Source organism: Topomyia yanbarensis, chromosome 2 (assembly GCF_030247195.1).
Source record: "Topomyia yanbarensis strain Yona2022 chromosome 2, ASM3024719v1, whole genome shotgun sequence".
NCBI lineage: Eukaryota > Metazoa > Arthropoda > Insecta > Diptera > Culicidae > Topomyia > Topomyia yanbarensis.
The window spans coordinates 237,786,429-237,812,588 of record NC_080671.1 but is presented as its reverse complement, the minus strand read 5'-3'; the positions used below and the strand labels follow the sequence as shown (position 1 = coordinate 237,812,588).

Sequence of the window (26,160 nt, the reverse complement as noted above, 5' to 3'; positions counted from 1 at the left end):
TACCACACCGTGCTGGGGCATGCAACACAACAGCGCAATGAAAAAACCACAGCCACATTTTCAAAAGCACCATTCAGCTAAGCCGATGGCTTTTCCGGCAGGTATTTTGCATGAATTGAATCGTGATGATCTAATAAATCGACTGATATTCTTCTTTTAGAGTTTTGAAAAGATTTAAATGGATAATCTGGTGGCAAAGCTGAGCACAATTTTTCTTACGCACACTACCAAGCCTTGAGGTAACTTGAGCCTTAAAGGAGGGGCGCGAACAGTAGAGGGGGGGGGGGTGTAACCCCTCTCCGTAAACCATCAACTACGCCCCAGTCAAAATCCAGAAACCCTAAACGAGTCGAAAAAAAATGGCCGGGATTAGGTTGACGTTTTTCAGAGTGCATAACCTTTCTATATGAGAAAGGCAAAAATGTGCCAAAATCCAAAAAAGTGAATCGTAGTCAAATTTTTTTTCGAGTTTGCATCAAATCTCGACGTTTCATGCACCTTGAACACATTTAGCATCAAAAATAAACATTCTATTTTTAATTTTTCCTATAGTTTATATGAGAAATTTCTGTGTGGCCGCACTCTGAAACCCGTAATTCCGGAACCAGAATTCCGATCGATCCAAAATTCAATAGCAGCCGATGGGAAGGTTGCACCTTTCATTTGAGATTAAGTTTGGGCAAATCGGTCCAGCCATCTCTGAGAAAAATGAGTGACATTATTTGACACATACGCACATACATACACACACACATACACACACACATACATACATACACACACACACACATACAGACTTTTTCCGATCTCGACGAACTGAGTCGAATGGGATATGACACTCGGCCCTCCGGGCCGGGATTAGATTCACATTTTTCAGAGTGATTGCATAACCTTTCTATATGAGAAAGGCAAAAATGCGCCAAAATCCAAAAAAGTGAATCGTAGTCAAATTTTTTTTTCGAGTTGCATCAAATCTCGACGTTTCATACACCTTGAACACATTTAGCATCATAAATAAAAAGTCTTTTTTAATTTTCCTATGAGTTTATATGAGAAATTTCTGTGTGGCCGCACTCTGAAGACCCGTACTTCACGGAACCATATATATATATATATATATAGTATATATATATATATATATATATATATTATATAGATTATAGTATAGTATATAGATATATATATTTATTATAGTATATATATAGTATATATATCAGTCACATTCACTACTACACTCATTAGACCGACACCCTACTTCACTCAGACAAACACCACACACACACACACACACGACACCACGGACACAATCACACATATATATATATATATATATATATATATATATATATATATATATATATATATATATATATATATATATATATATATATATATATATATATATATATATATATATATATATATATATATATATATATATATATATATATATATATATATTCGCGTTGTTGCGACAATACAATGCCCGACGACAATTCTCTGAAATCATTAAAGGATGACATAGCTGATTTAAAAGATGTCGTTAAAGCTCTCTCGGTTAAAGTCGACACAAAACCGCTATCTCCAACAGTAAATACACCTTGGACAAGGATTGCTGCATATAATCCCGTTCCAAACACTCCTAAGCGCAAGCGTGAAGATGATCCGCTCAAAGCAAAAATCACTAATATTCGCGGAGCAAAAGCTGCGTTTGAATCGATAAAAACAGTATCACCACCTGAGGAGCTGTTATGGGTCTATTTGTCTGCATTTGATCCCAGCACGACGGACGATGAAGTTTCTACACTTGTGAAAGATTGTCTGGGAAAGGATATGCAACCAAAAATAGTTCGCCTAGTTCCTAAGGACAAGGATCTCTCATCTCTGAGCTTCATCACCTTGAAAATTGGCGTTAGCAAATCATGCAGGGATAAGGCTCTGTCCAAAGACTCTTGGCCGGAGAACATCTACTTTCGTGAATTTGTGACCAATTCAAAAATTCAACGGCCTATAATCAGGATTACTGCGGAGAAGAATCCATCTGGTGGTGGACAGTAGCGCCAAGCTATCCCGGATAAACTCGTCTGTCTAACTTCATGTTCCTCTGTGAGCGACCTCGGACTACCTGACGAATTGGCAACTTCTTCTGTGTCAGGTAAAGCCAAGAAGGGTATATGTCCTTCCGAAGCACTTCAAGATGCTGCACACCCTCAATGTAAATTTCACTTACAGTCTGCTGATGAACACAACTCAATCGACTCTACCGCTCCAGCGAACCTCCAATGTCAAAATGATAATTTCGATCGCATCGCATCTGTCCGCTCAGGTAAACATTTGAATAATATATGTCCTTCCGAAGCTACACGTGATACTGCGCACCTTCAAGTATGCCTCTCATTGCAGCCAGTCGTTGGACACAACAGTTATGACGCAGTCATTCCCTCCGCATCGCAGCTTGTTCCTCTTCCTGACAACGGTACATCCTGCTCTCCCCGCGCTATTTGCGGTGATAGTGATCATCGAGCCCGCAGTCCTGAAACTTGGTATGCAGCACGACACCTCTCACATGACACTGATGGTTTGCGGATTTATTATCAGAACGCGAGAGGGCTTAAGACGAAAATTGATGACGTGTATTTAGCTGCTGTGGACGGTGACTACGATGTTTGCGTCTTCACCGAAACATGGCTCGATGCGCGGATAACATCAGTGCAGCTTTTCGGCGATGCTTACACCGTATACCGTGCGGACCGAAATAGTGGCAATAGTATTCGCGGACGTGGAGGAGGAGTTTTGATTGCTGTTTCCACCGCATTTGCCTCATGTGAGATTGATGTAGGCAATTTAACCAGTGTTGAGGCTGTTTGGGTTAGAATTACAACTCCATCGAGGAACTTTTATATTGGTGCTGTCTATATTCCTCCTGAAAAGCGACTCGACTGCAATATCATGCAACTTCACATGGATGCTGTGATTAACGCTTCTTCACAAGCTGGCGCGGATGGCGTGATGATTGTCCTTGGTGATTTCAATCAGCCAGGGCTCATTTGGGTGCCGTCACGACACGGATACGCTTACCCAGACCCGATTGCTTCGACAACCAACATCGCCAGTCGTTTTCTACTTGATGGATTTGCTTTCAACGGACTAAGTCAAGTAAGCATGATTCATAACCACCAGTCACGCTTTCTGGATCTCGTCTTTGTTAGTGAAACTATTATACCTGTATGTTCCGTCAATGAAGCATCCAGCGTGATTGTTCCACTTGACAACTTTCATCCCGCGCTTGAAATCTCAATTGGCACTATTCGATCAGTTCAGTATGTAGAAACTCATTCTGTCGACCGTCTCAACTTTCGCAAAACTGATTTTGTTAGGCTGCGCAGTTCTCTGTCGCAAATTGATTGGAGTGTACTGCATGCCCAAGTGAGTGTTAATGCTGCAGTTGCCATCTACAAGCGACTACTACTGAACTGTGTTGAGACCTCAGTGCCTAAATGTCAGCCTCCTAGCAAGCCGCCCTGGTCAAACAGCACTCTTCGAAAGCTAAAACGTACTCGAGCAAAAACCCTACGTGCGTACACAAATCGACGGAATCCTCTTTCTAAGCGCATGTTCACTTTAGCCAGTAATGGGTATCGTTGTTACAACAAGCTTCTGTACAAACGCTATGTAAACCGCATCCAGAATAATCTGCGCCGAAACCCGAAGGGCTTTTGGTCATTTGTCAACACGAAGCGAAAAGAAACTGGACTTCCATCAAGGATGCTTTACGACGGCGAAGAAGCTACGACAACTGTGGCGAAATGTACGCTGTTTGCCAGATTCTTCTCGAGTGTTTTTTCAACTGACTCGCCAACCGCAATCGAACTCGAAAATGCCTCTCGTGATGTTCCTGCTTGTGCTGTTGATTTTGATGTGTTTACTGTCTCTGAACAAATGGTTTTATCTGCAATCCGGAAAACCAAGTCATCTTATGCACCTGGCCTCAGTGCTATACCTTCAACTGTATTGAAAAAATGTTCGGACTTACTTGTAACACCACTTGCATATATTTTTAACCTATCGCTTCAGCAGCAAACGTTTCCTGAGGACCGGAAATGCTCAGTAATGTTTCCGGTATTCAAGAAAGGCGACAAACGCAACATAGCGAATTATCGCGGAATCACTTCGCTAGGAGTCGAATCTAAAGTGTTTGAATCAATTATCAACGAAGCGTTGTTTTCTGCTTGTCGACACTACATTAGCACATCCCAGCACGGATTTTTCCCAGGACGTTCAGTCGAGACGAATCTCGTCTGCTTTACGTCTTTTTGCACGGAACAAATGTCTAAGAAATTGCAGGTGGATACTATTTACACTGATCTAAAGGCAGCTTTTGATAAAGTTAATCATGAGATACTGGTAACAAAGCTTGATAAGCTAGGGTGTTCTACTAGATTCTGCCATTGGCTTCGATCCTACCTTGTGCACCGTGAAGTCGTTGTTCAAATTGGCGATATTGTTTCAGTATCCTTTTTCAACACTTCCGGAGTTCCTCAAGGTAGTACGCTAGGTCCACTACTTTTTTCACTGTTCGTGAACGATGCGGTTTTCGTTCTAAGCCGTGGAGGAAAGCTGTTTTTTGCCGACGACTTAAAAATTTTTCTTGTTATATGGAATGAAGCCGATTGCCGTGAGCTACAGCATCTTATTGACACCTTTTATAGCTGGTGTGTAAGAAACATGATGGTCCTTAGCGTTGCAAAATGTTTTGTCATCAGCTATTATCGAACGAGAAATATGCTTACCTTCAACTATAACATCGCAGGAACTCAGCTACAACGCGTTGACCACGTGAAGGATCTAGGAGTCGTTCTTGATGAAAAGCTAACGTATACTCATCACGTCTCAGCGACCATCGACAAAGCTAATCGATTGCTAGGATTTATTTTCAAAATATCCAACGAATTCGGGATCCCCTATGTTTCACGGCTCTTTATTGCTCATTGGTGCGCTCGCAGTTGGAATTTGCAAACGTCGTTTGGTGCCCTTATCAAGCTACGTGGAGCCTTAGGATCGAAGCAGTCCAGCGTAAATTCATACGATATGCGTTACGCGAATTACCGTGGAACGATCCATTAAACCTGCCACCGTACGAGGACCGTTGTCGTCTTTTAGGACTTAATACTTTAACACGCCGAAGACATGCAGCGCAAGCTACCTTCATGTCAAAGATTCTGCTGGCTGAATATGATGATCCGGAGCTACTAGCGCAAATCAACCTCTACGCGCCTACCCGCTCTCTTCGCCCTCGAGCCCTACTGCATTCTGAAATGCGCAGCACTAACTACGCTACAAATAATCCAATTTTAGCAATGAGTCGTCGCTTCAACGAGTTTGCTGAAATTTTTGACTTCGTCATGAACTCTTCGCGGTTTCGTCGTCGTGTATTGTCATTATTTTAATTATGTTTAGTTTACCTTAGTTTAGTATAGTTCATTAAGACAAATTGTCAGTTGGACTTTTTTTATACAAATACAAAAATACAAATATATATATGTATATATATATATATATATATATATATATATATATATATATATATATATATATATATATATATATATATATATATATATATATATATATATATATATATATATATATATATATATATATATATATATATATATATATATATATATATATATATATATATATATATATATATATATATATATATATATATAGAGAGAGAGAGAGAGAGAGAGAGAGAGAGAGAGAGAGAGATAGATGAGTGAAAAAACCCCTAATTGAAAATTTATCTGAATAATTCAACATAGGGGGTCAGGTATTTTTTACATGGAATATGTAACCAAAGTTTGAAAAAAATTGGTTAAGTAGTTTTGGAAAGGCAGATAACACCGCAAATCATGTTTTTCCAGAGACGAAAAAGCTTCGTCACTGAGTCGTTTGCCGATATTTTTGCATAAAAAAATTACAGCATGTTATTGAAATGATATACTATATGTACAAAAGTTTTGATTAATTCGTTTCACGCAAAGTTCTAAAAAAATCGCAAAAAGTGTTTTTTTTCTCGCTGAAATCCTTACTTCCCCTTAACATGTAATTTTCAGCCAGATTGGGCAACATTTTTGGTTTTGTCCGAGTTTTGTTCGAAGACCCGCCACTGTGCGACTGAGAACCCTCATTTTGAAATTTATTATTTATTTTAATGCGGGTTGGGGTTGTTAGATTCATATCAACGTCCCCTAACGGGGTAATTTCGAATTTAACATTGCTGCAATCGTTGACATTTTGCTTGCTTTTTAACTTTGTAGAACATCATTTGGTTTTGTATGCAACAGTTTTTAATTTATTATAAACTTAATGAATTGTGCACTCAGCGCACGACGCGACTCTTCGTGTAATTTTTAATGCGACGTCCGGAAGGTTAAAACTGGAGTATCTCCAAAAAATAATCTCTTTTACGCTATTTGTAGCCTTTCATTTCTTTTTTTTTCTTTTTCAGATCATACTGTTTTGCTTTGACATCAGATCTCGACGGTTCATGCATTTTGAAATAATTTAGCATTGCAATACAATCTCTGATTTTCGATTTTTTTTTCAAAAATTTCTAAATCCTTGGTGCTATTTTTTTTTAAATTTGTTTTAGTGGTTTTAATTTGTTTTGACACTAGACATATTACGATGAAAAAATAAATTCATGTGCTTGGATTTTGACGTAGGACTTACGTCTTTCTTTACTATACTGGGTGTCATTTCAAAATTTTCAAAACGGATGCGTTACGTACACTTTGAACCTTAATAACTTTTCTCCTACTAAAGGAATTACTAATATTGTTTCATAAATCGAAAGGAAAACGTTCAACGCTTGCTATTGATACCTTGTTTGCTATGTAAAACTTGTTTAAAAAGTTCAAAAACTACCTTTAATGCGAATCAACATTAATGCTAGAACCTATAAATATGGGTGTCACAGTTTTTCTTAAAGCCAGACGTGTCTAAGTAACAGAGCAGAAAACACGTACGTTTGCTGTTTGACCACCAACCAAATCATAGCTACTGCCTTATCGCTGCCAACCAAGAACTGTCGTCGCCCTGCGTGAAATTCATCGCTCTCAGAAGTGGACAGAGTTACTAATTCGCAAGCTGCTCTTCCAGTGCCTGGTCTGTGAGATTGCACAGCATTTCAAAAGCGATCTACTCTTCCGGAGCTCAGCCGTAATGGCCCTCTAAGAAGCCAGCGAGGCCTGCCTGGTTAGTTTGTTGGAGGATACCAATCTGTGCGCTATCCATACCAAGCGAATAATCATCATGCCGAGCGGGAAACGGCGAAATAATATTCACAACAAACGGTTCTTATTAGGACCACAAAATCGTTCTCAGAAGAATTACAATTGAAATTTCCATTCCGTGCTTTGGAAAATAACTTCCCTCTTATCGGGTTAGTTATTTTCTATAATAATATCCGAAAAATGTACGATAAAACTAATAAACTGACCAATTGGACGGAAGCAAGAAAATACCTACAAAAATTTGAGTCAGAAAAGTGACATTGACGGAAAAATGCTTCGATCGTTTCTAAGTGTTTGGCAGCTGAAGTTGCCGATTTGTTTTCCAACGTCAATTATTTGCTGCTTTGATTGGTGGTTTTTGCAAATCTTTCAAGAACATTAGTGAATGTGGCAACCCTGCTACTAAGCGAAAGCCGCACCAAAAAGAATGATGAAAATATTTCCATTTGTCGCACAAAAGGATGGACTTCCATCTGCACTAAGAAGTTTATAAAAGAAATCGCATTGCGATATACAATGCTCATTCGATGTGAGCTGCGAATGGGGAATGTTCGTGGATGTACGCAGCAGAGGCGAATTCGGGCAAGGTTCGAATCGTTAGAAAGGATTCTCGTCTGGTAACACCAACAATAGTTATTTGCAAACCGTTCTTTTTAGGATGAAAACATAATGGAGAAAGAATTGAATTAGAAAGTTCCATTTAATAACTTGGATTGAGTTTGCGCCTGTCAAGTCTGCTGTACTTTATCAGTAACACATATAAACCAATGTTTATCGAATTAATCTACAAACCCGTAGGTTTTTGCAAATCTTTCAAGAACATTAGTGAATGTGGGAACCCTGCTACTAAGCGAAAGCCACACCAAAAAGAATGATGAAAATATTTCCATTTGCGCACAAAAGGATGGACTTCCATTTGCACTACGAAGTTTATAAAAGAAATCGCATTGCGATATACAATGCTCATTCGATGTGAGCTGCGAAAGGGGAATGTTCGTGTATGTACGCAGCAGAAACGAATTCGGGCAAGGTTCGAATCGTTAGAAAGGATTCTCGTCTGGTATCACCAAAAATAGTTATCTGAAAACCGTTCTTTTTAGGATGAAAACATAATGGAGAAAGAATTGAATTAAAAAGTTCCATTTAAGAGCATGTTCAGGAGTGTTTCAGTTTTAGATTTAAAATTTTGACAGTTCTATAATATAAAACTGAAAATTCTAAAACTGGAACTTTCTGTCCCCAGCAGCAGTTTTAGCGGGTGTTCTATTCAGTTTAAAATTCATGTCTCGCGATGCCTTCAGCGTTACTGCATTCAAATTTATTTTCCCCCAGTCTATCAGGTCTAAGTGTCTGTGCTGAAAACTTTGCATGTATTTAAAACACAGTTCTAAACGTGTTTTATAATCAGCAACAAATAGAACGGCGTCGTATAACAGTTTTAAATTTTGAAACAAAACTGTTCGAAATAATAAAATAAAACGCTCTGCTGGGGATGTGAATGTTTCAGTTCCAGTTCTACTTTGAAACTCCTATATAAAATAAAACGCTCCTGAACATGCCCTAATAACTTGGATTGAGTTATTATGGCACGTTCAATTCTTCTGTACATGTACCAGTGATTCATATAAGCAAATGTTTATCAAACTAATCTACAAACCCGAAGGTTTTTGCAAGTCCTAGAAAATCAGTGAATGTGGCAATCTCATTCGACATGAAATTTCCAGTAAACATTCATTCAAAAAGTGCATTGGCTCAAATTATCCATGAATGTCATATGATATGCCCAAGTTTAGTCCTACGTCAACACCGCGGTTATGTCCCGGACATTACCCACTCCTAGATTTTTTTTCGAATATGAAAAATATTGATGAGCTAAAAAATTGCAAACATTCCTTTTCAATGTGACAAGCATTTTACGTAAGACTTTATGCGAAAATTTACGATGACCGTTTTATTGATATCTTCCCTATAGAATCATTCTATTTCTCTATACAACGTTTGCTTTTAAACCATGACGTCCCATTCCAATTTGTTTCAAAATTTTCTTCCCCAGGGGTTCCCTGTGATCCCAAATGCTCGCCATTTTTGTCATTCTGCTCCCGATCTTGTGTTGAACATCAAATCAATGCACAAACTTCACAAATAGTTTTTTTTTTATTTTCAGCGCTGATGAGGGATTCGATGGCACATACCACACAAATATTGTAGTAAAAAATAATGGTAGCTGTTTATATGTTCCTCCTGGAATTTTCAAAAGCACATGTAAAATAGATATCACATGGTTCCCATTCGACGATCAACACTGCGAAATGAAATTTGGAAGTTGGACTTATGACGGAAATCAGGTGAATTTATTCGGATGCCTAACAAACAATGAATGTTAGATAGTGTGTATTCCAAAAACAGTTTATACACAGGATGCAAGACGAATTTTTGCATGTTATGAAAGTGTTATGGTTTATTTTCTCTCGTTCTAAGGTAAATTTAAATGTATTCATTAAGGGATGGTAAAGCATTTTCGGTGGAAAAACACAGCTCTAAAAAAAACTTTGCGATACAGGGAGTATTGGTCTATTGAGTCAATTTCCACACAATAGTGCAACATTCGAACAATATTTTCTTAAACTTTCATTACAAAATATTGAAAATTGGCTGAGTAAGAGAAATCACATAAAAAATGTGATGTACACCATAGCTCAAGATCTCCTGGGCCAACCGTTCTGAAGTTTTACTAAGTTCTTCTTCATATCATTTCCCAGCCAACTACGTAGAGTATGGGTTGAAGACAGGTAGCAGACATCCTCACCCACCCTGAAGTATCTGGTATTCCTGAAATAAAAGAAAAGAAACTCCCCTCGACTCAAATGGCATAGGCTAGGCTACTGCTGCTAACGGATACATAGACTAGATTGTTTATTGAATTCTGATGATGGCAGTAAACACAGTTTCTCCACCCGCCCCGTCAATGTTCCAGTGGCGGTCTTAAGAGTGACCACTCTATCTCTCTGATCCTGGATGTAACTGCTCAATTCCACCCATTTTCCAGCGAGCTGGAGGTAGGTTTTCTTCGAGGACTAGCTTACCGACTTCAATTTCCATTGGAGCCAGCGCTTCGTTCGACTTCGTAACTGACACAAGTACCCCTTTTGTCATCTTCTCCAGAAGCTGCACTTTGAAAAAACAGTCGATAAAGTCTCATTTTTTAAATAAAATTTGAGTTAAAATTAGAACTTTAACCATTTTTACATTTCTTACAAAAGAAATGTATAGGATTCGCTCAAATTTTGAAAACGTTTTCCGAGGCCCGGAGGGCCGAGTCTCATATACCAATCGACTCAGCTCGACAAATTGAGACAATGTCTGTATGTGTGTGTGTATGTATGTACAAAATGTCATGTAATTATCTCAGCAATGGCTGAACCGATCTAATTGATATTAGTTTCAAATGAAAGGCCTAACGTTGCCATTTGACACTATTATTTTTGATTTTCGATATGTTGTTTACTTTCTGAGATATGAGCGATTTTGTCAAAACACAGCAGGTTTTTTTGCAAATAACTTTCGAACAATACATTATTGTTACAAACTGCACATAAATAGAAAGCTTGTAAAAATACCTTTCTAACAAGCTATAGATTGTCTAAATCTGTGCACGAGCGGCGGAGATATTAACCATTTTGTATTTTTAGTCCTCGCTTACCAATTTCCACTAATTAAAAATGAGATTGTTTCATACAGAGTATTGCTTTACTGGTGTTTTAGGGGCAAAACTAAACCGATTTTGAATATCGGGGTATGAAAACACATCTGCGTGATTCAAGGAATTCGATGTTGAGAATATTTTGTGAATTATCTTTATAATAAATGAACTATTTCTCAAAAATCAATATATAAGTTCACTTCAAATACAAAATAATGTGTTGATAAAGAAACATTGAGTTCTAGTATTTATTCCTTGGATTAGGCATTGCGTTCAATCATGAGGTAAATGTTGGATGATATATCAATACACAGATCAACAAGTAATTCACCTAGTAGTGAGTTAAAAGATTTCTAATATAATTATACTTGTGGCGTCACCGAAAGCAACTGTATGTTTGAAGCCCAAAAATCTAGCGAAAATTTATCTCTTTTGCAAGATTTAGGTTATACTGGTTATGGCGCAAAAATTACTACTTAGGGTTACTGCTCCCTAATTCATCTTAGCTCCTCTATTCATCCCACCCATTTGAACACATTAGTTAGAGCAGTATCTGCTATCTCTATTCAACGCATTAGCTGAAATGGTAGGATGAAAAAGGGTACGTTGTACTCGACTTTTCGCTTCGCTCAAACGCGAGCATTTTACCTTTTTACAGGCAAAATTTTTAACTGTACTGCTTCTAATGAACGAAGCAAAGATGATGATACCTATTTAAACGCAATCCAGTCACCCTAAGTCGAGTTATCAACGAAATAGTGTGACATCACGACTAATGAGATGAATAAGGGCTCATCTACCCTACATTATTTATGATAAGAATGTAAGAATCAATGTATCATAATAATATACTTATAAAAATAATGTCACTGCATTAACCATCATTTGCCATTCCTCACACGCCCCCCAACTCTCTATCTCTATCTTTCTCTCTCTCTCCCTCTCTCTCTTTCCCTCTTTCTCTCTCTGTCTCTCTTCTATCGCATCTATCTAGCTATTTCTGTATCCATTTCTAAGTTGTGTGATAAGATCTTCTGCCAATCTGAAATATTTATTAATTGTAATTGCGAAGGTTTGAGAAAACAAAACTATTTTTTGTCTGCTGCTACATTAACTCAACTTTAATTCAATTGTATTCAAAGCCTGTATCTACACTATAATTAAGGAAATTCATGGCTATATCAGAAAAATATTTGGCTTAACTGGGTAATATGAAAGTTTGACGATGAAAATTTTCAAAAGAGACATTCCACGTGCGATATTTACACTATTCGTATCTCTATTGAATTTTGAATAAAACATATGCTCAAAGACTGAAAGCTGAAGCCAGCAGGATTGAACTTGTCATCAACGTTTCGAAGACAAAATGCATGAGAGGAAGAGGTTCTAGAGACGACAATGTGAACCTCCCACCCGAGTTCGGATTGACGGTGACGAAATCGAGATGGTCGACGAATTCATGTATTTGGGCTCACTGGTAACCGACGACAATGATAACAGCAGTGAAATTCAGAGACGGATCTTGGCGGGAAATCGTGCCTACTTTGGACTCCGTAGGACGCTCCGGTCGAACAAAATTCGCCGCCGCACGAAGTTGATTATCTACAAGACGCTGATTAGATCGGTGGTCCTCTATGGCCACGAGACCTGGACTATGCTCGTGGAGGACCAACGCGCCCTTGGAGTTTTCGAACGAAAGGTGTTGCGTACCATATATAGTGGCGTGCAGATGGAAGACGGAACGTGGCGCAGGCGAATGAACCATGAGTTGTATCAGCTGCACATTCGTTGTATTGGTACGAACTTTCATCAAAAATAACGGATCAAAGATCAGAAATATCCACAAATTAGATCCAGGGGTGGCATTGCGCATCTCGAAACGAAAGGTTTATTGTATGCAAGCTTGTATGAAAAAGTCGATTCGAAATGGTTCCATAATGTCGCCCCAGGAAAAGAAGTCTCCCAAAGTACCATCTCTCGATGGAGGATGCAATTACAATGTGTCTTCTAACTTATCGTCGTCCATATCTGGATATACTGAGTAGTTTGAACCATTTCCTTTTCACAGTATTGGTCTGTATATGACTTATTTATCCATATTTCCTGCACGAGAATTCGGAACGAAACAATATGAAAGTTATGAGGATGAATGGAAAGAGACTGCATTGCAATCAACTGATTGCACGGCTTTTATGCTATCGACATAGCCTAGACATTTCACACTATTTACTTCAATGCAAATAAAAACTTTGAAATATCTACCTGTCTCATTCACGAATCGCATTCTCCATGTCGTTCTCTGTGCAAGGGGCTTGAAAGCACATGTGACCTTGTTTCACTTTACTATATTCAATTGCGCGTTAAAATACTGGACCAGTAAATTCTATTCTGTACATAAATCTTTTTTTCGGGAATATGTGATCAAAAATAAATTTCGAATTCCAAAACAAATTAAACGTTCCAGGTTCCTGATAACTAATTAAGGTCCAACAATAAAGTAGAAACACCAGATAATCTTAAAACGACGCCGTCAAGTAAAGAAGCATGAAAACAAAAAGAATAAAACCAAAAAAAAGATGGAAGCCCTAGAAAGTCCATTGCATATTTATTAGCCTTTTCTCAGAAGATGAGATTTTCAAAAACATTTCAAAACTTTCTGATGTAATGGTTCTCAAATTCGTACAATCCGGTTTATTCATTTTCTCTATTCAAAAATGTTTTTAGCTTCATATATATGACCATTTCATTTTAATTAATTATTTCATTCCAAATCTTTTTATTCGTTTTGTTCATCTGCGTTCATTTTACTTATTTTATTCGTTTCATTCTTTGGATTCACTCTAATCAGTTTATTCTTTTTGTGCATTTTACTCATATCATTCATTTAACTTATTTTGTTCATTGTTTTCATTGTATGCATTTTATTCATTTTTTCCAGTTTATTAATTTTGTTCAGTTTCTTCATTTTAATAATCTGACTACTTTTTCAGTTTTAATTATTTCATCCAAATAATTTATTTGATCAATTTATTTCTTTATATTAATTTATAACCTTTTACCATTGTTTAATTTTTCATTTTTATCAATGCATTTTATTCTGCTCATTTTCTTTTTATTCATTTTATCACTTCAGCTCATTTTGTTTATTTGATTCGTTTGTTTTATTTATGCATTTCATTTATTTTTTACTTTATTCATTTTGTTCATCCATTCTTTTTATTCATTTTATCCATTTCATTAATTTGATTCATTGTATTCACTGGATGAATTAAATCAATTTGATTCATTTAATTCATTTGATTAATTTGATTCATTTGATACATGTGATTCATTTGATTCATTTGATTCATTTGATTCATTTGATTCATTTGATTCATTTGATTCATTTGATTCATTTGATTCATTTGATTCATTTGATTCATTTGATTCATTTGATTCATTTGATTCATTTGATTCATTTGATTCATTTGATTCATTTGATTCATTTGAATCATTTGAATGATTTGATTCATTTGATTCATTTGTTCAGTCATTTGTTTTATTTCATACAATTTGTTAGTATGAGTCAATTTATTCTATTATTCTTATAACTATTTCTAAATATAATCTTAATTTTTATTTGATAGCCTAATCTAATTTCATTCGTGTATTTTATAATTTTGATTTACATTAATTTTTCTACTCATTTTATGAATTTAAAAACCTAGTATTTCATTTTTTGCTTTACTTTTTTATTTCGGTCGTTTTGTTGATTTCTATAATTTATTCGAGATTTTATTCGTGCAAGACTAGAAACTAGGGTTGGGAAAACCGAGGCATTTTGAGAAACCGGTGTTTTCGGCATTGAAAATGAAAAAAAAACGGTAAAACCGCTAAAAACCGGTAATCACAAAGAAAAAATCTAAATTAAATTGAATTTACAAAGCAGTCGTATTTAACTTGCTTTGATGCCAATTCATACTTTATTAACAAAGTAATCGCTCAACAGACGTTACTTGAGAACCACTGATGATCGCAGCATGAAAAGTGTGCATGTCGTCATGTTGTCTAACTCGCTTATTGTACCAAAAAGCACAGCAGGTTAGCTAAATGCAGTAGACAAAAAGGGACGAAAGAGATTCGACAAACCATTACTTCGAAAACAGACCTAAAATTGCTGTTTTCTCTTTATACAAATGCCTTAACATATACTGAGAATAATGTTCAAAAAATGTTTGAGCTCCAGCGCATCAAAAACGTTTTAGATTTGTAATAGGTCAGGTTAATCTGTCTATTTTGTCACCAGTATTCAAAATACCCATTTTAACAGTCCATCTTCGTATATGAAACCGCTTAAGTTTCAATTCCTCCTCGTCTTGAAAACCAGCGTTTATGTGCTTCTTTTTCCAATTGAGCATGAGCAGGATGGCCGTATTACTCGTAATTGCTAGTCCTTAATTGAACAGAACAAGCATAATTTCACAAAAAATTTGCGAATGGAACCTGGGAGTAGCTATCCATCATCAATCGAGAGTTCTGTACTGTATAATGCCAATGCACAGTGTTTTAAAACGTCGTTTTCGTGCTCAAAATTAATAGCGTCTAAGTCGTTGACTTTAGAGGTACAGTTTATCTAGCTTCAATCGTTTACGAGTTATGGAACATATTATATGGAAGACCCCTTAAAATTAGTTTTTTCATGATAACTTTTTTAGACATTCTCGTATCTTCTTGGAATCTTCCACAAAGTTGTTTGCGGTATTGAACCACATATTTTTGCTTAACATAGTTATTTCCTATCTGTTGGATTTAAAAAGATATTCCAAATTTTACGATAATTTGGGGGTAGCTTCCACCTTAAATAATTCGTTAAGGAGCAAAAATGAGCAAACAACATCATAACATACTGAAAGTGCTAGCTTTTTACTTTCATATAATGGCCCGATTGTTAGTCGACGCGATTCTCTCCGAGTGTTACGTTCAATACAATATCCCATCACAGTGCTTTAAAATGAAATATTCAAGCGCACTGCAATAAGCAGCTTCATCCTTTCATGGTAAATTGCATGAAACATATTCATCGATGTCAAAAAAGGAAAGGAGAACTTTGACCACAATCATGATCAAAGTACGAAACGTAGCATATAGTGCGTTCGAGAAGTGTGTCATGTGAAATTTAAGCAATCAGTGGATACTGGTAAGCTTGGAAAAATTATGAAAATCCTACCAGAAGGTTTATTAATGTCTTTCGTGACAATTATAATGGAGCTTGATTAACGTCACCTGTTCACAATGTGGATTCTGTCGTGACTGAGGCTCGGGGATGGCTAAAAAAAGTATAAAACGATTTTTAGAAGACCCCGAAGCTCTTTTAGCGGAAGAAGGAACTTTGAAGATGACGTAAAAAACGATTATTAAGGCCCCCGTCGGGCTTCTTTTTCTTCTTATCTGCAGAATTGAGGATATCAATATAATACGCATATTCGATACTCATATGAATGTATGCGTGCACGCGAATGAAATGAATGATTTCTTCAACCCGCTTTTTCTCTCGCTTTTCCCATAAAACTACCCAAGTATAGTATACCAATGGATTCGTAAGAATCCGAGGAAGCTAATGGTAGCAAGTAAAACTTGATCTGCAAAACTTCATAACAGCGTTTTTCAATTTTCCCGTCGCACGCATTATATCGTCGCTTGTTCTGCGCAGTAGAAAAGCAAAGTTTGTGCTAAATTAGTACTATCCGAAAGCTTGGTGTAGGGGCTATTTATAAATCATGTCACACTTGTATTGAAGGAGGGACAATGAAAAATTTCAACATTTTGTGAAATTTGGTGGAAAAAAGTAACCTGAGACATACCAAATGTATTTCTACCGAAGAAAAAAATATTGGACATCTTATTCGTGACTTATTTACCAAGGAAATAACCAATAACCCTGAGAAGAGGGAGGGGGTAAATGAAATGAAAATTTTGCGTTACATCATTGATAGTTGTCCTATTTGTATTTTAGAACTCACAGATAAAGCTTTGTTTGTGGAGAAATCTACTAAAAAGCTTCGATTGCCGATTGCTTTCCAATTGATACTATAAATTTATAAAAAAAAATATTAAATTACTCATACTAGCTACAAGAAGCGCTAAAATATTGCACCCTTATAATAAATCATGATAAAAGAATGATTTCGTTTCGAAAACTACGTACTATATTTCTTTTGAGCTTTATGACTTTATGCTATGAATATATGCTAGCAATCAGTTTGCTCAAATCAATCTAATGATTATTCACCTCTGGCACATGGGCGGATTTTTCCTAAAATCCTATAGCGTGTTGCCTGTTTTTCATGGGTATTTTTTGCCCAAATTTTTGCACGGTTTTCAAAATACCACGTTTTTTAACCTAACGTTTCCTTTCAAGTAATAGTTGATAGACCAAAAAGTATTGAATCCACGAATATGAGGTTTGGTTTTTTGAACTATGCGAAATATGATTATATTCAAATTCGTAAAAAAATTCTAATTTCGGTACGTAACTTGAACAGTTATTTTAACGGATATCTAAGTGAAATCCCAACGTTTAGAGCTGAAGAACTACTTCTACTAACACAAAGCGTCTATCTAGGTCGAGACTCGACAGAAAGGACTAGCTATTGGAACCAGCGATTTTCCTATTTCTTACCTCTTGATCAGGGTATATATTATTACCATCTTATTATCATATTATATAGACAAAATGTTAACGAAACTGATTTATACCGCAAGTAATGCACTGGTACTATGAGCCAGTATGTGCAGTTGGACACCGATCAGTAAGTATGGACACCGACCAAGAAAGATCTTTGAAATTAGGCCATTGCAAATCTTTTTTAAAAATTATGTCACCCCCCCCCTTCAAAATCGCTGAAAAAAATCAGAGGGCAAATAATTTTTTTAAAATAACCAAAATTCAAAAAATTGTCACGTTTTATAGAGCAACAATAGCTGCCATAGAGTTTTGCTTTTCGTAACTGAAAACTATTATGGTAGTTTTAGAAATTACCATCCCATGATAATTTTTATTTTGACCATTCTCGGGTAAATGTGAATTTTAAATGAGATCATCGATCCAGTCCAACATCAAATGAAACGTTTGCTGGTCGCAGAAGGAAGGACCCATCTGTGTATTATCAAACGAAAATCTCATGGCAAGGCTAATACAGACCGACTTCTGAATCGATTCCATTTTAAACGCAACAGTCGATAGAGACATAATCGATCGTTGCATTCGAAAATAATTTCGATAAGGAAACAATCTGAATTCAAATCAGACTCCTGGCGATTTATATGTGGTTCAATATTCAGTATACATGAGCTTTACCGAAAAGTTTTTGACAATTAAAGATTTCATATGGGATCGTAGTGTTCATACCGTATTTCCGCAGCCATATGTGCGATTCTTATGAACTTGATCAGATCAAAATCTGCTACCAAACCTTCCATTTAAGGCTAAGCTTGAAAATCGAATAAGTCGTTTTCCAAGAAGCCGAAGAGACATTAATTCTGAAATATTCCAAGAACCAGAAACGTGCGAAATTTTCGAGATAGACGCTGGAATTAAAAGAACTTTGTCTGGCCATCAGCGATCAAGAATGCTCTAGCAAAGCTAAATATAGATCTTACAAATAATGGTATCATCGGCACTTACCGCAGGGGGAATCGGCAATCCATTATCGATGTCAATTTTTGTAGCCTTGGAGTAACCGGAAAGATGGACTGAAAAGTGTGCGAGGATATATCCACAGCGACCACCAAGCGATCTGGTACAGCATTGATAACAGGACTATGAACCAAACATGAATTTGAATATGTGGGAGATAAACGAGTGAAGATGGAAAACAGCGATTTTTCACAGGAACGTGTCCGTCGAAGAACTTGAATTTGAAGGTATCCTCTTCAACCTAAATGCGAACGAGTTCACGGCACTACTAACAAGGGCGTGTAATGCGACCATACCAAGGGATGGGAAACCGAGAAACGGTCGCCGGGTGCAATACGACGATTATCGCACTACGTATAAGTTGCCTCCGAGCTTGGAGAAGAAGTCGGAGATCACTTCGGTTTCTCATCTCGCTCAGTTCAGAAGCTAGAAATCGCTCCGCTGCAATAGCAGGGCAAATAATCAAATTTACCCGCGCGACGCTTGGTCTATTTGCAAAGAAAAAATTGATTCCTTCTGCCTAGTGTGTGAAACGTGAACAAACAATGAGTGACAATGCAAAGCAAAAGTATATCACGATGCGGGCAAACTGTGTTGCTGTTGACTACACGAAACATCCGGTAATACCATCAATTCATGAAGGGGAGCAAATGTTTAAGGTGAACTTGAAGTTCAACGTAGCTTGCGGTACTTTATGCGGTGCAATTTCACCATTTACGTCATGCGGTACTGAATATGTTATAAAACATTAGTCAAGCAGAATCATTCGCTTCCCAGAACAACATGAAACACGTCATCGAATGTAATGACATTTTATACAGTATCACAACGTATATAGATGTTGACAGTATTGAAATAAAGATACATGACCTGGCACCACGTACTAGTTCCTTCGCTATCAAACAAATCCTGTCAAAATACGGAGAGGTGAATAGTGTTAAGGAAGATACTTGGAGGAACTTCTTCCCAAGACTCCGCAACGGCGTTCGTGTGGTGAGAATGCGTCCGACAAAACCTATTCCCTCTTACTTGACATTCACATGCAAATCACCTCATGGTGTTGAATATTCTCAAGGAATACTAGTCACGCACTCAGGACAGATTCCTACCTGTCAATATTGTGATCATCCGCTACACCACGGAAAACCTTGCGCAGAGAATGCTAAAGAAATTCCACCTGATACGACCAAAGCCGGTATACAATCGTCGTATGTTAAACCACAACCAGTTGGTAAACCAACGACTGCAGACCGGGCATTCACAAGCACCAGCTTAACAACGATCGGCCCCAGTACCACTAAACCAACTGCCATTACCAACATCGAAGTAACAACGATTACAGCAAATGTTTCTAAACCAACAACCAACACCACCAATAAGGAATCTAATACCGATGAAGAAGGATTTACAATAGCGACCCGTAAGCACAAACAACAAATAAGAACATCCGACGATGAGCAAAATGAATGCAGTACCGATGATGACATGGACGTAAACGAAAACGCGAGAGAAGACGGAGCAAATGACCCCCAAGGTGCGCTCCACGGCTCAGTTGTGCCAACGCATTGAGCCGTGTCAAATATATTTAAAATTAAAACAGATGTCAGAAAGCTCAAGGGAAGCGAGCTGCAAGAACCGCTCTCAACAAAGCAGTCAAGCTGTACAAGAAAGCCTTGCCACAAAGCCAACGCGAATTTCCTTAGGAGAGATCTACAAAGTTGGCATAACAAAGATAAAAGGCTCAGCTGCACCACCTGAAAGGTACCCGAAAAAGATGGAGGTCACCATCGAAAGGTTTTCCCCACAACATTAATCTATTTTCGCCGTACAGTGAGGAGGATGATCACAAAGATGAAGATCGATTTACCAACAAACAGCTTATCGAGATGGCGAAAGCTATAAAAGTGAAGTGATACATGAGAGCCCGGATATGTTCAAAACGATCCGATAATTGGAAGCGACAAAAGCTGATGTTGCTTCCGATGCCGGGACAACATGGAGATCTTTCAGCGTAGTCAATATATCCCTTGGTAATGTTAGAGAAAAGGAGAAATCCTGAACAAGCTAACGAAGTACGCGGACCGTGAGAACGGCATCTCATGTAATTCGGCTTCCTTATAGGCAGGTCTACAGTGAAATCCATCCAAACGGTTGTGGGAGCTTTGGAGACAGCAGAGATAAGGATATCGTTTTTGCGTGGTGGTTCCCTTAGACGTGAAGAATGCTTCAATAGTACTGGCTGGGAAGCAATCGCCCATTCGCTGTACAGCATGAGTAACTCTGCAGGATATTATAGAGCTACTTTCAGTACCGAACATTACGAGACAGACAACGGAGAATCACAACTACAACTGACGTTCCTCGACTCGACGCTGTGGAACGCAGTGTACGATGGAGTATTGAAGCTGAACCTTCCCAGAGATATAACGATTTTCGGCTTCACGGATGATGTGGTGTTCCAAGTAATCGGACAATCGCTAGAAGAGGAGACACTCGACACGGAGACGATTGCCCATCATAAAACAGAGTTGGTGATGACTAGCAGCCGAAAGACAGCGCGGTGGGAAAATATATCATCGATTTGAACTTTTAAAGTTACGATGATTATGTTAAGGGGAAGGCTGTGAGAGCAACCACAGCTTTGCTTGAGGCGCCAGTGTACTGGGCATTACGAACCAGCTGGAATCGCCGGACCGAAGCATGTGAGCAGACTAGTTTCACCGTCAGGGACAAGATCGAGTAGGTCGAGTGAAGCACCAGCGGTGGGTCGTCGAGTTTTCAACGAACCGGAAGCAGCGAACCAGAAGCTACGCTCCATCCGGTATCGCCGAACCGTCCTCTCCAAGTACTGGTTGGCCCTTTGAGTAGGATTTATGGACTATGCGAGAAGATTGCGACAAAACTGGGAGCTAAATGACTCACGCAACAGGCATCGGTATCGGGAGAACTTCCGACGAGGAATTGAGATGGCTCGCGAAAACAGGAACTAAATGGTTCACAGAAACGGGAGCCAAACGGCTAACGGAAGTTCACCACTGTGATTAGCCGGATATGTGTTGGGAGCTAAACCGCTCTAATGTATCATTTTGTCTTAAGACTGAATCAGCCTCCCCACGATATAACACTTCGATGCAGTCTCGTGGAACAAAATGAAGGAAGAGAAGTAAGGACTATTAGTAGCGGTTACGCACAAAAGTGAATCCCACCTAGAGCCAATGCACTTTTGAAGCTATTTAACCATACTATAAAACATACAGACATTTTCAGATATCGACGAACTGAATCTAGTGGTATATGACACTCGACACTCCGGGTGTAGCTTAAAAAGTCGAATTTCAGAGTGATTGCACAGTCTTCCTTATATGAAAAAGGCAAAAAATGAAATGATGATTGCTATACATTTCATAAATCCGTACGACTATCAAATGAATTTATCTGATTTGGCTACCTACTGCGCAACAAGATGGAGAAAAATGCAAAGATTTCGAAGATGTACACGGAACCGAGCCGAATTACTATCATGTACCAAACAAACAAATCTACAAGTCTTCAATCACAAGCGATAAACCAAAGCTGATGTTTCCACTAGAGTTTGAAAAAGTATAGTATGCACAGGATGTACGTTCGCCAGGCTACTGTATACGAAATACGCAATAGAAAAAAATATCAGAGAAAACCATATCTGAGATGAATAATTCCATTGACGCACACTTTACCTTTGAATTCATTCCAGAATGTTTTCCAAAAGTTCATATGTGAAATGTTGCAATCCTGTTTCTGTACATTGTTATCAAGCAGGTTCACCTTTGACCGATTTTCATGCCTTGTGTGTACAGTCGGTCCATGTGCCGCCACAACGGAACGAAAACTATTCAAGCAACCAAAAGTTAATACCTTAATGTACTCTTAAATGTTTACATTAAGTTCTTAGAGAACTTTCAAGCTTTTATTGGGAATTTAGAAATTGCACTGTCCGGAAAATTATTTAAAACGAAAACTTTAGCATCCCTTTCCTATGTGAACTTTTGATTGATTCAGTAATGTTTGCTTGAATTTTTCTAGTAAAACAAATACCTCAATCACCCTGCGGAAACGTCCACGAGAACAATCGAAAGAAAATGCAAAAAGAAAAAAAATTGTGTTTATTAAAATAAATATTTATTTTTTGTTTGCCCCCCCCCCCTTCAGAAAAAAATTTGCACTTGGACATAATTTTTAAAAAAGATTTGTAATGGCCTTAGTAAGATTAGTTATACGGTAGAATAGTATTTTGATCTAAATATTTTCATACTACATAGAACAAGTTGTGTGTCATGAACAGTCCATTACAACTTTGAGTTTCAATAATTCACTATCAAAAACAATACCTTGGTACTAACATAATTTTACAGTGCGATTGCAGGGTTAGTATTGCGACCCTACTTATCACTAAGAGTTCCTTCTGGCTGGGGCTCGAGCATACGCCGAGTGACTTCTAAGGTCATCTAAGTCTTTAGCCATTGAACCGCCAGACTAAGGCATTTACAATAACGTACATGTTGTTTTGGGGTTTTTAAAACACAAACAAGCATTCAATTAAATTGAACTTTCGAAAGAAATGTCGAAATTACTTGTTGTTAGTTTTTTGTCCAAAAACATTTGAAAAGTTAGTTGGGAAACTTAGTTGGGAAAAGTTAGTTGGGATCTAGTGTCATATACCATTCAAGTAGTACAAACTTTCTCGGTTGTGGTCCATTAGGAGGTAGATAACAGTCTATTATCTCTCTCTGGACTAAATCAGCCTGGATGCCGTTTCGCTGGAGTCCTGCTCTCACGTCGTGGAAGGCAGCAGAAATAGGAGTCCCAAGTTAACCTCTAGCTGAAAACCAAAAGGCTGGAAAGACTAAAATAAGTCAGTAAACGGAGCATAATTGACCTTTCCATCGCTGTGTCAACCGAAGCTCTAACATAATGGATGATTGTATGATTTTGTTGGTTATTTTCGGCAAATTTGAGACTAAGAGAAACGAAAGCAATGAAATTGAAAGACGGATAGGTATTCTAGAGTAAATCAGAACGGAAAACTAGGACTTAGCAGGCTCATATGGACATGATCGAAAGGAAATGTGCAGAATCCTTTGCCTTTTGCTAAGGAGTTTGGCGTTATAATCATATTAAAACGCCGGCGTCGGCAGTAAAGCATGATGATGAGTTATGTTCCATCAATGATCATGCGGTAGACTTGGGTACAACGCCCAACTCCTACTTAGCAGAAGGCAAAGGTTTCTTCACATTTCCTTTCGATCATGTCCATGGCAATGCTTTCGTTTCTCTTAGCCTTAAATTTGCCGAAAATAGCCAACAAAATCGATACAGTAGAACCTTGCGGCAATTAAAACAACAATTAGCCATGCCCCTAAATAACACAAATAGGAGAGCATTATCCAACGCTTTCGATAGCTTCTAGTTGTTGTGGACTGGATTTTCATGAAGAATGCTATTATGTTGAAAACTTTGCAAACCCCGTTTTCATTACATTTAAAAAAATTGCATGACCACTCCTTGTGAAATACCTAGTGCATTCATTTTTGCGTATAGTGCACAGGTCTTATATCGTCACTGTTGTGCTATCTTATGACAAGCGCCATTTTGCATATTTCGAGAAAAAACGATTTTTAAAGTTTGAGATTGAATATCTTGAAACTTATTAATGGTATAAACTAATCAAAGAAGACAATTGATGCTTCTATCTATTCTATATTATTCTCTCAAATATTACGAAGATCAGTTGATTATGTTGCGAGTTTTTACTATAAATGTAAACGAAAGTCACGCCTACACGTGTCATAGGTGTGTATTGATGACAAAATTTGTATGGCGTGTCATAATCGTGCATGGAAAATTTTCCATAGAAAAAAATCATCAATTTTTAACTTTTATTCATATATTTAGCTTCATTTGATCTATAAACAATCGGTGAGATGCATTTTTAAGGAAATGAGTCAGGGAATCTAGAAAAAATAGTTATTTTTTGTTACAGTGTTGCCAAATATGCTATATTTCCAGTTTAAAACTTAAATTGCATTTTTCTCACAATTCGTGCATTTTTGTTTTAAAAATAATTATGCCATTGTGTTTTTCGGATAGTTTTACATATCAAAACATCTTATACATTAAGATAATTTGAGCCAATCCCCAGACACAGTCATTTGAAGCAAAAAATAAAGAATCTCCCAGCACGATTCTCGCTATATCTCAGTGACCAAGTAAAATGTCATAATTCTGTAAACGCCACTTTGTAGAAATTTTTTAGACAAGTAATGTGGCATATCTAACTCAGTTTACCCCAAAATGGCGTTTGTCATAAGATAGCACAACAGCGACGATATTTGACATAACAACTTACGATATTTTTGCTGTCAATCTGGTTGTTGACAGCATAGACAAGAAATACGTCTATTGTTCGGTAAATTTGCTACATATTACATCGCGTTTTGATGATTTTTAAAAGGTTGTGTCATATTGTGGTAGAAATTGTTTTGTACTCATAACGGGAAGTGCTACAAATTCTCATAATAACATTTGGGACAGCTCTAATAGTATTACTCATCAATTGACTAACGAGTTAATGCCAAACGAGCACAAATATTCATTATATCATAAAACCTCAGCACTTGGAAACACATTTTTTTTTGCGATAAATGAGTGTTATTTGATTAGTTAGACCTTTCATCAGATGTCGAAGTGTGTCGTAGTGCCGGGTCTACAGGAACCTTGGTGAGGAAGACTTGGTGAGTCATAAAACGTATTTTCCAACATTTGATTTTGACTTGGATAAAGGCGTCGAATTACATATTTTTTGTCATGAAAGCGGTATGCATGTCAGAAAACTTGTTTCCGTAATTCGAAATTCCATTTTTCAAATTGTGCATCAGATATATTTTGCCAAACAGGCGTACCCCTCGTTTACCATCCGGCTGAAGCCTCCTATTGAAACTAATACCTTTGCTTGGTTGAACTCTCAATGTGTGAAATGTGACCGAAAAGATGATAATCCGCGAAATGTACCAAAACTTCAACCAATCGAAGCATTATGGGAAGCTGCTTCAGCAGCACAATTAAAATCAAGGATATGCAGAGTAGATCTCAATGTCGCCTAGACCATGATGGAAGCAGTAAAGGAAGTTTAGGTACACTTGAGAAAGATAGAGCATAAGCTGTCCTGCTTTTTTTTAAAAATAACTGCTAGATATAAAACTTATTTGTTATAAAGAAAACCTGTCCTGGGTTTTAGTTTAGTCCAGCTACTTCGGACTCACCCGTTATTTTGCCAAAAATTCGAAGTTGTAATCTTGCAATATCATGCAAGATCAAAGCAAAATCGCAGACCAAAACTGCCTTGTCGGACAATACTTGAGATGAGTACAGGTATAGTGATGATTGGAACACTTTGCTGTTGCATTGACGTTCTCTTCAGAGATATTGAGATACTGTCTGAGATATAC

General features: G+C 37.5%; 1 protein-coding gene across 16 annotated transcripts in view; it reads left to right on the top strand.

Moving 5' to 3' along the window:
• LOC131678358 (neuronal acetylcholine receptor subunit alpha-7) overlaps positions 1 to 26,160 on the top strand; it is a 1,795,942-nt gene that overhangs the window by 824,408 nt on the left and 945,374 nt on the right. For all 16 annotated transcript variants that reach the window (XR_009303634.1, XR_009303635.1, XM_058958445.1 and 13 more), the window contains one exon: positions 9,466 to 9,646. Coding sequence is in view for 14 of the 16 variants with exons in the window: in XM_058958445.1 (XP_058814428.1) it covers positions 9,466 to 9,646 (181 nt within the window). In the remaining 2 variants the exon portion in view is untranslated. The remainder of the gene's footprint in view (positions 1 to 9,465; positions 9,647 to 26,160) is intronic.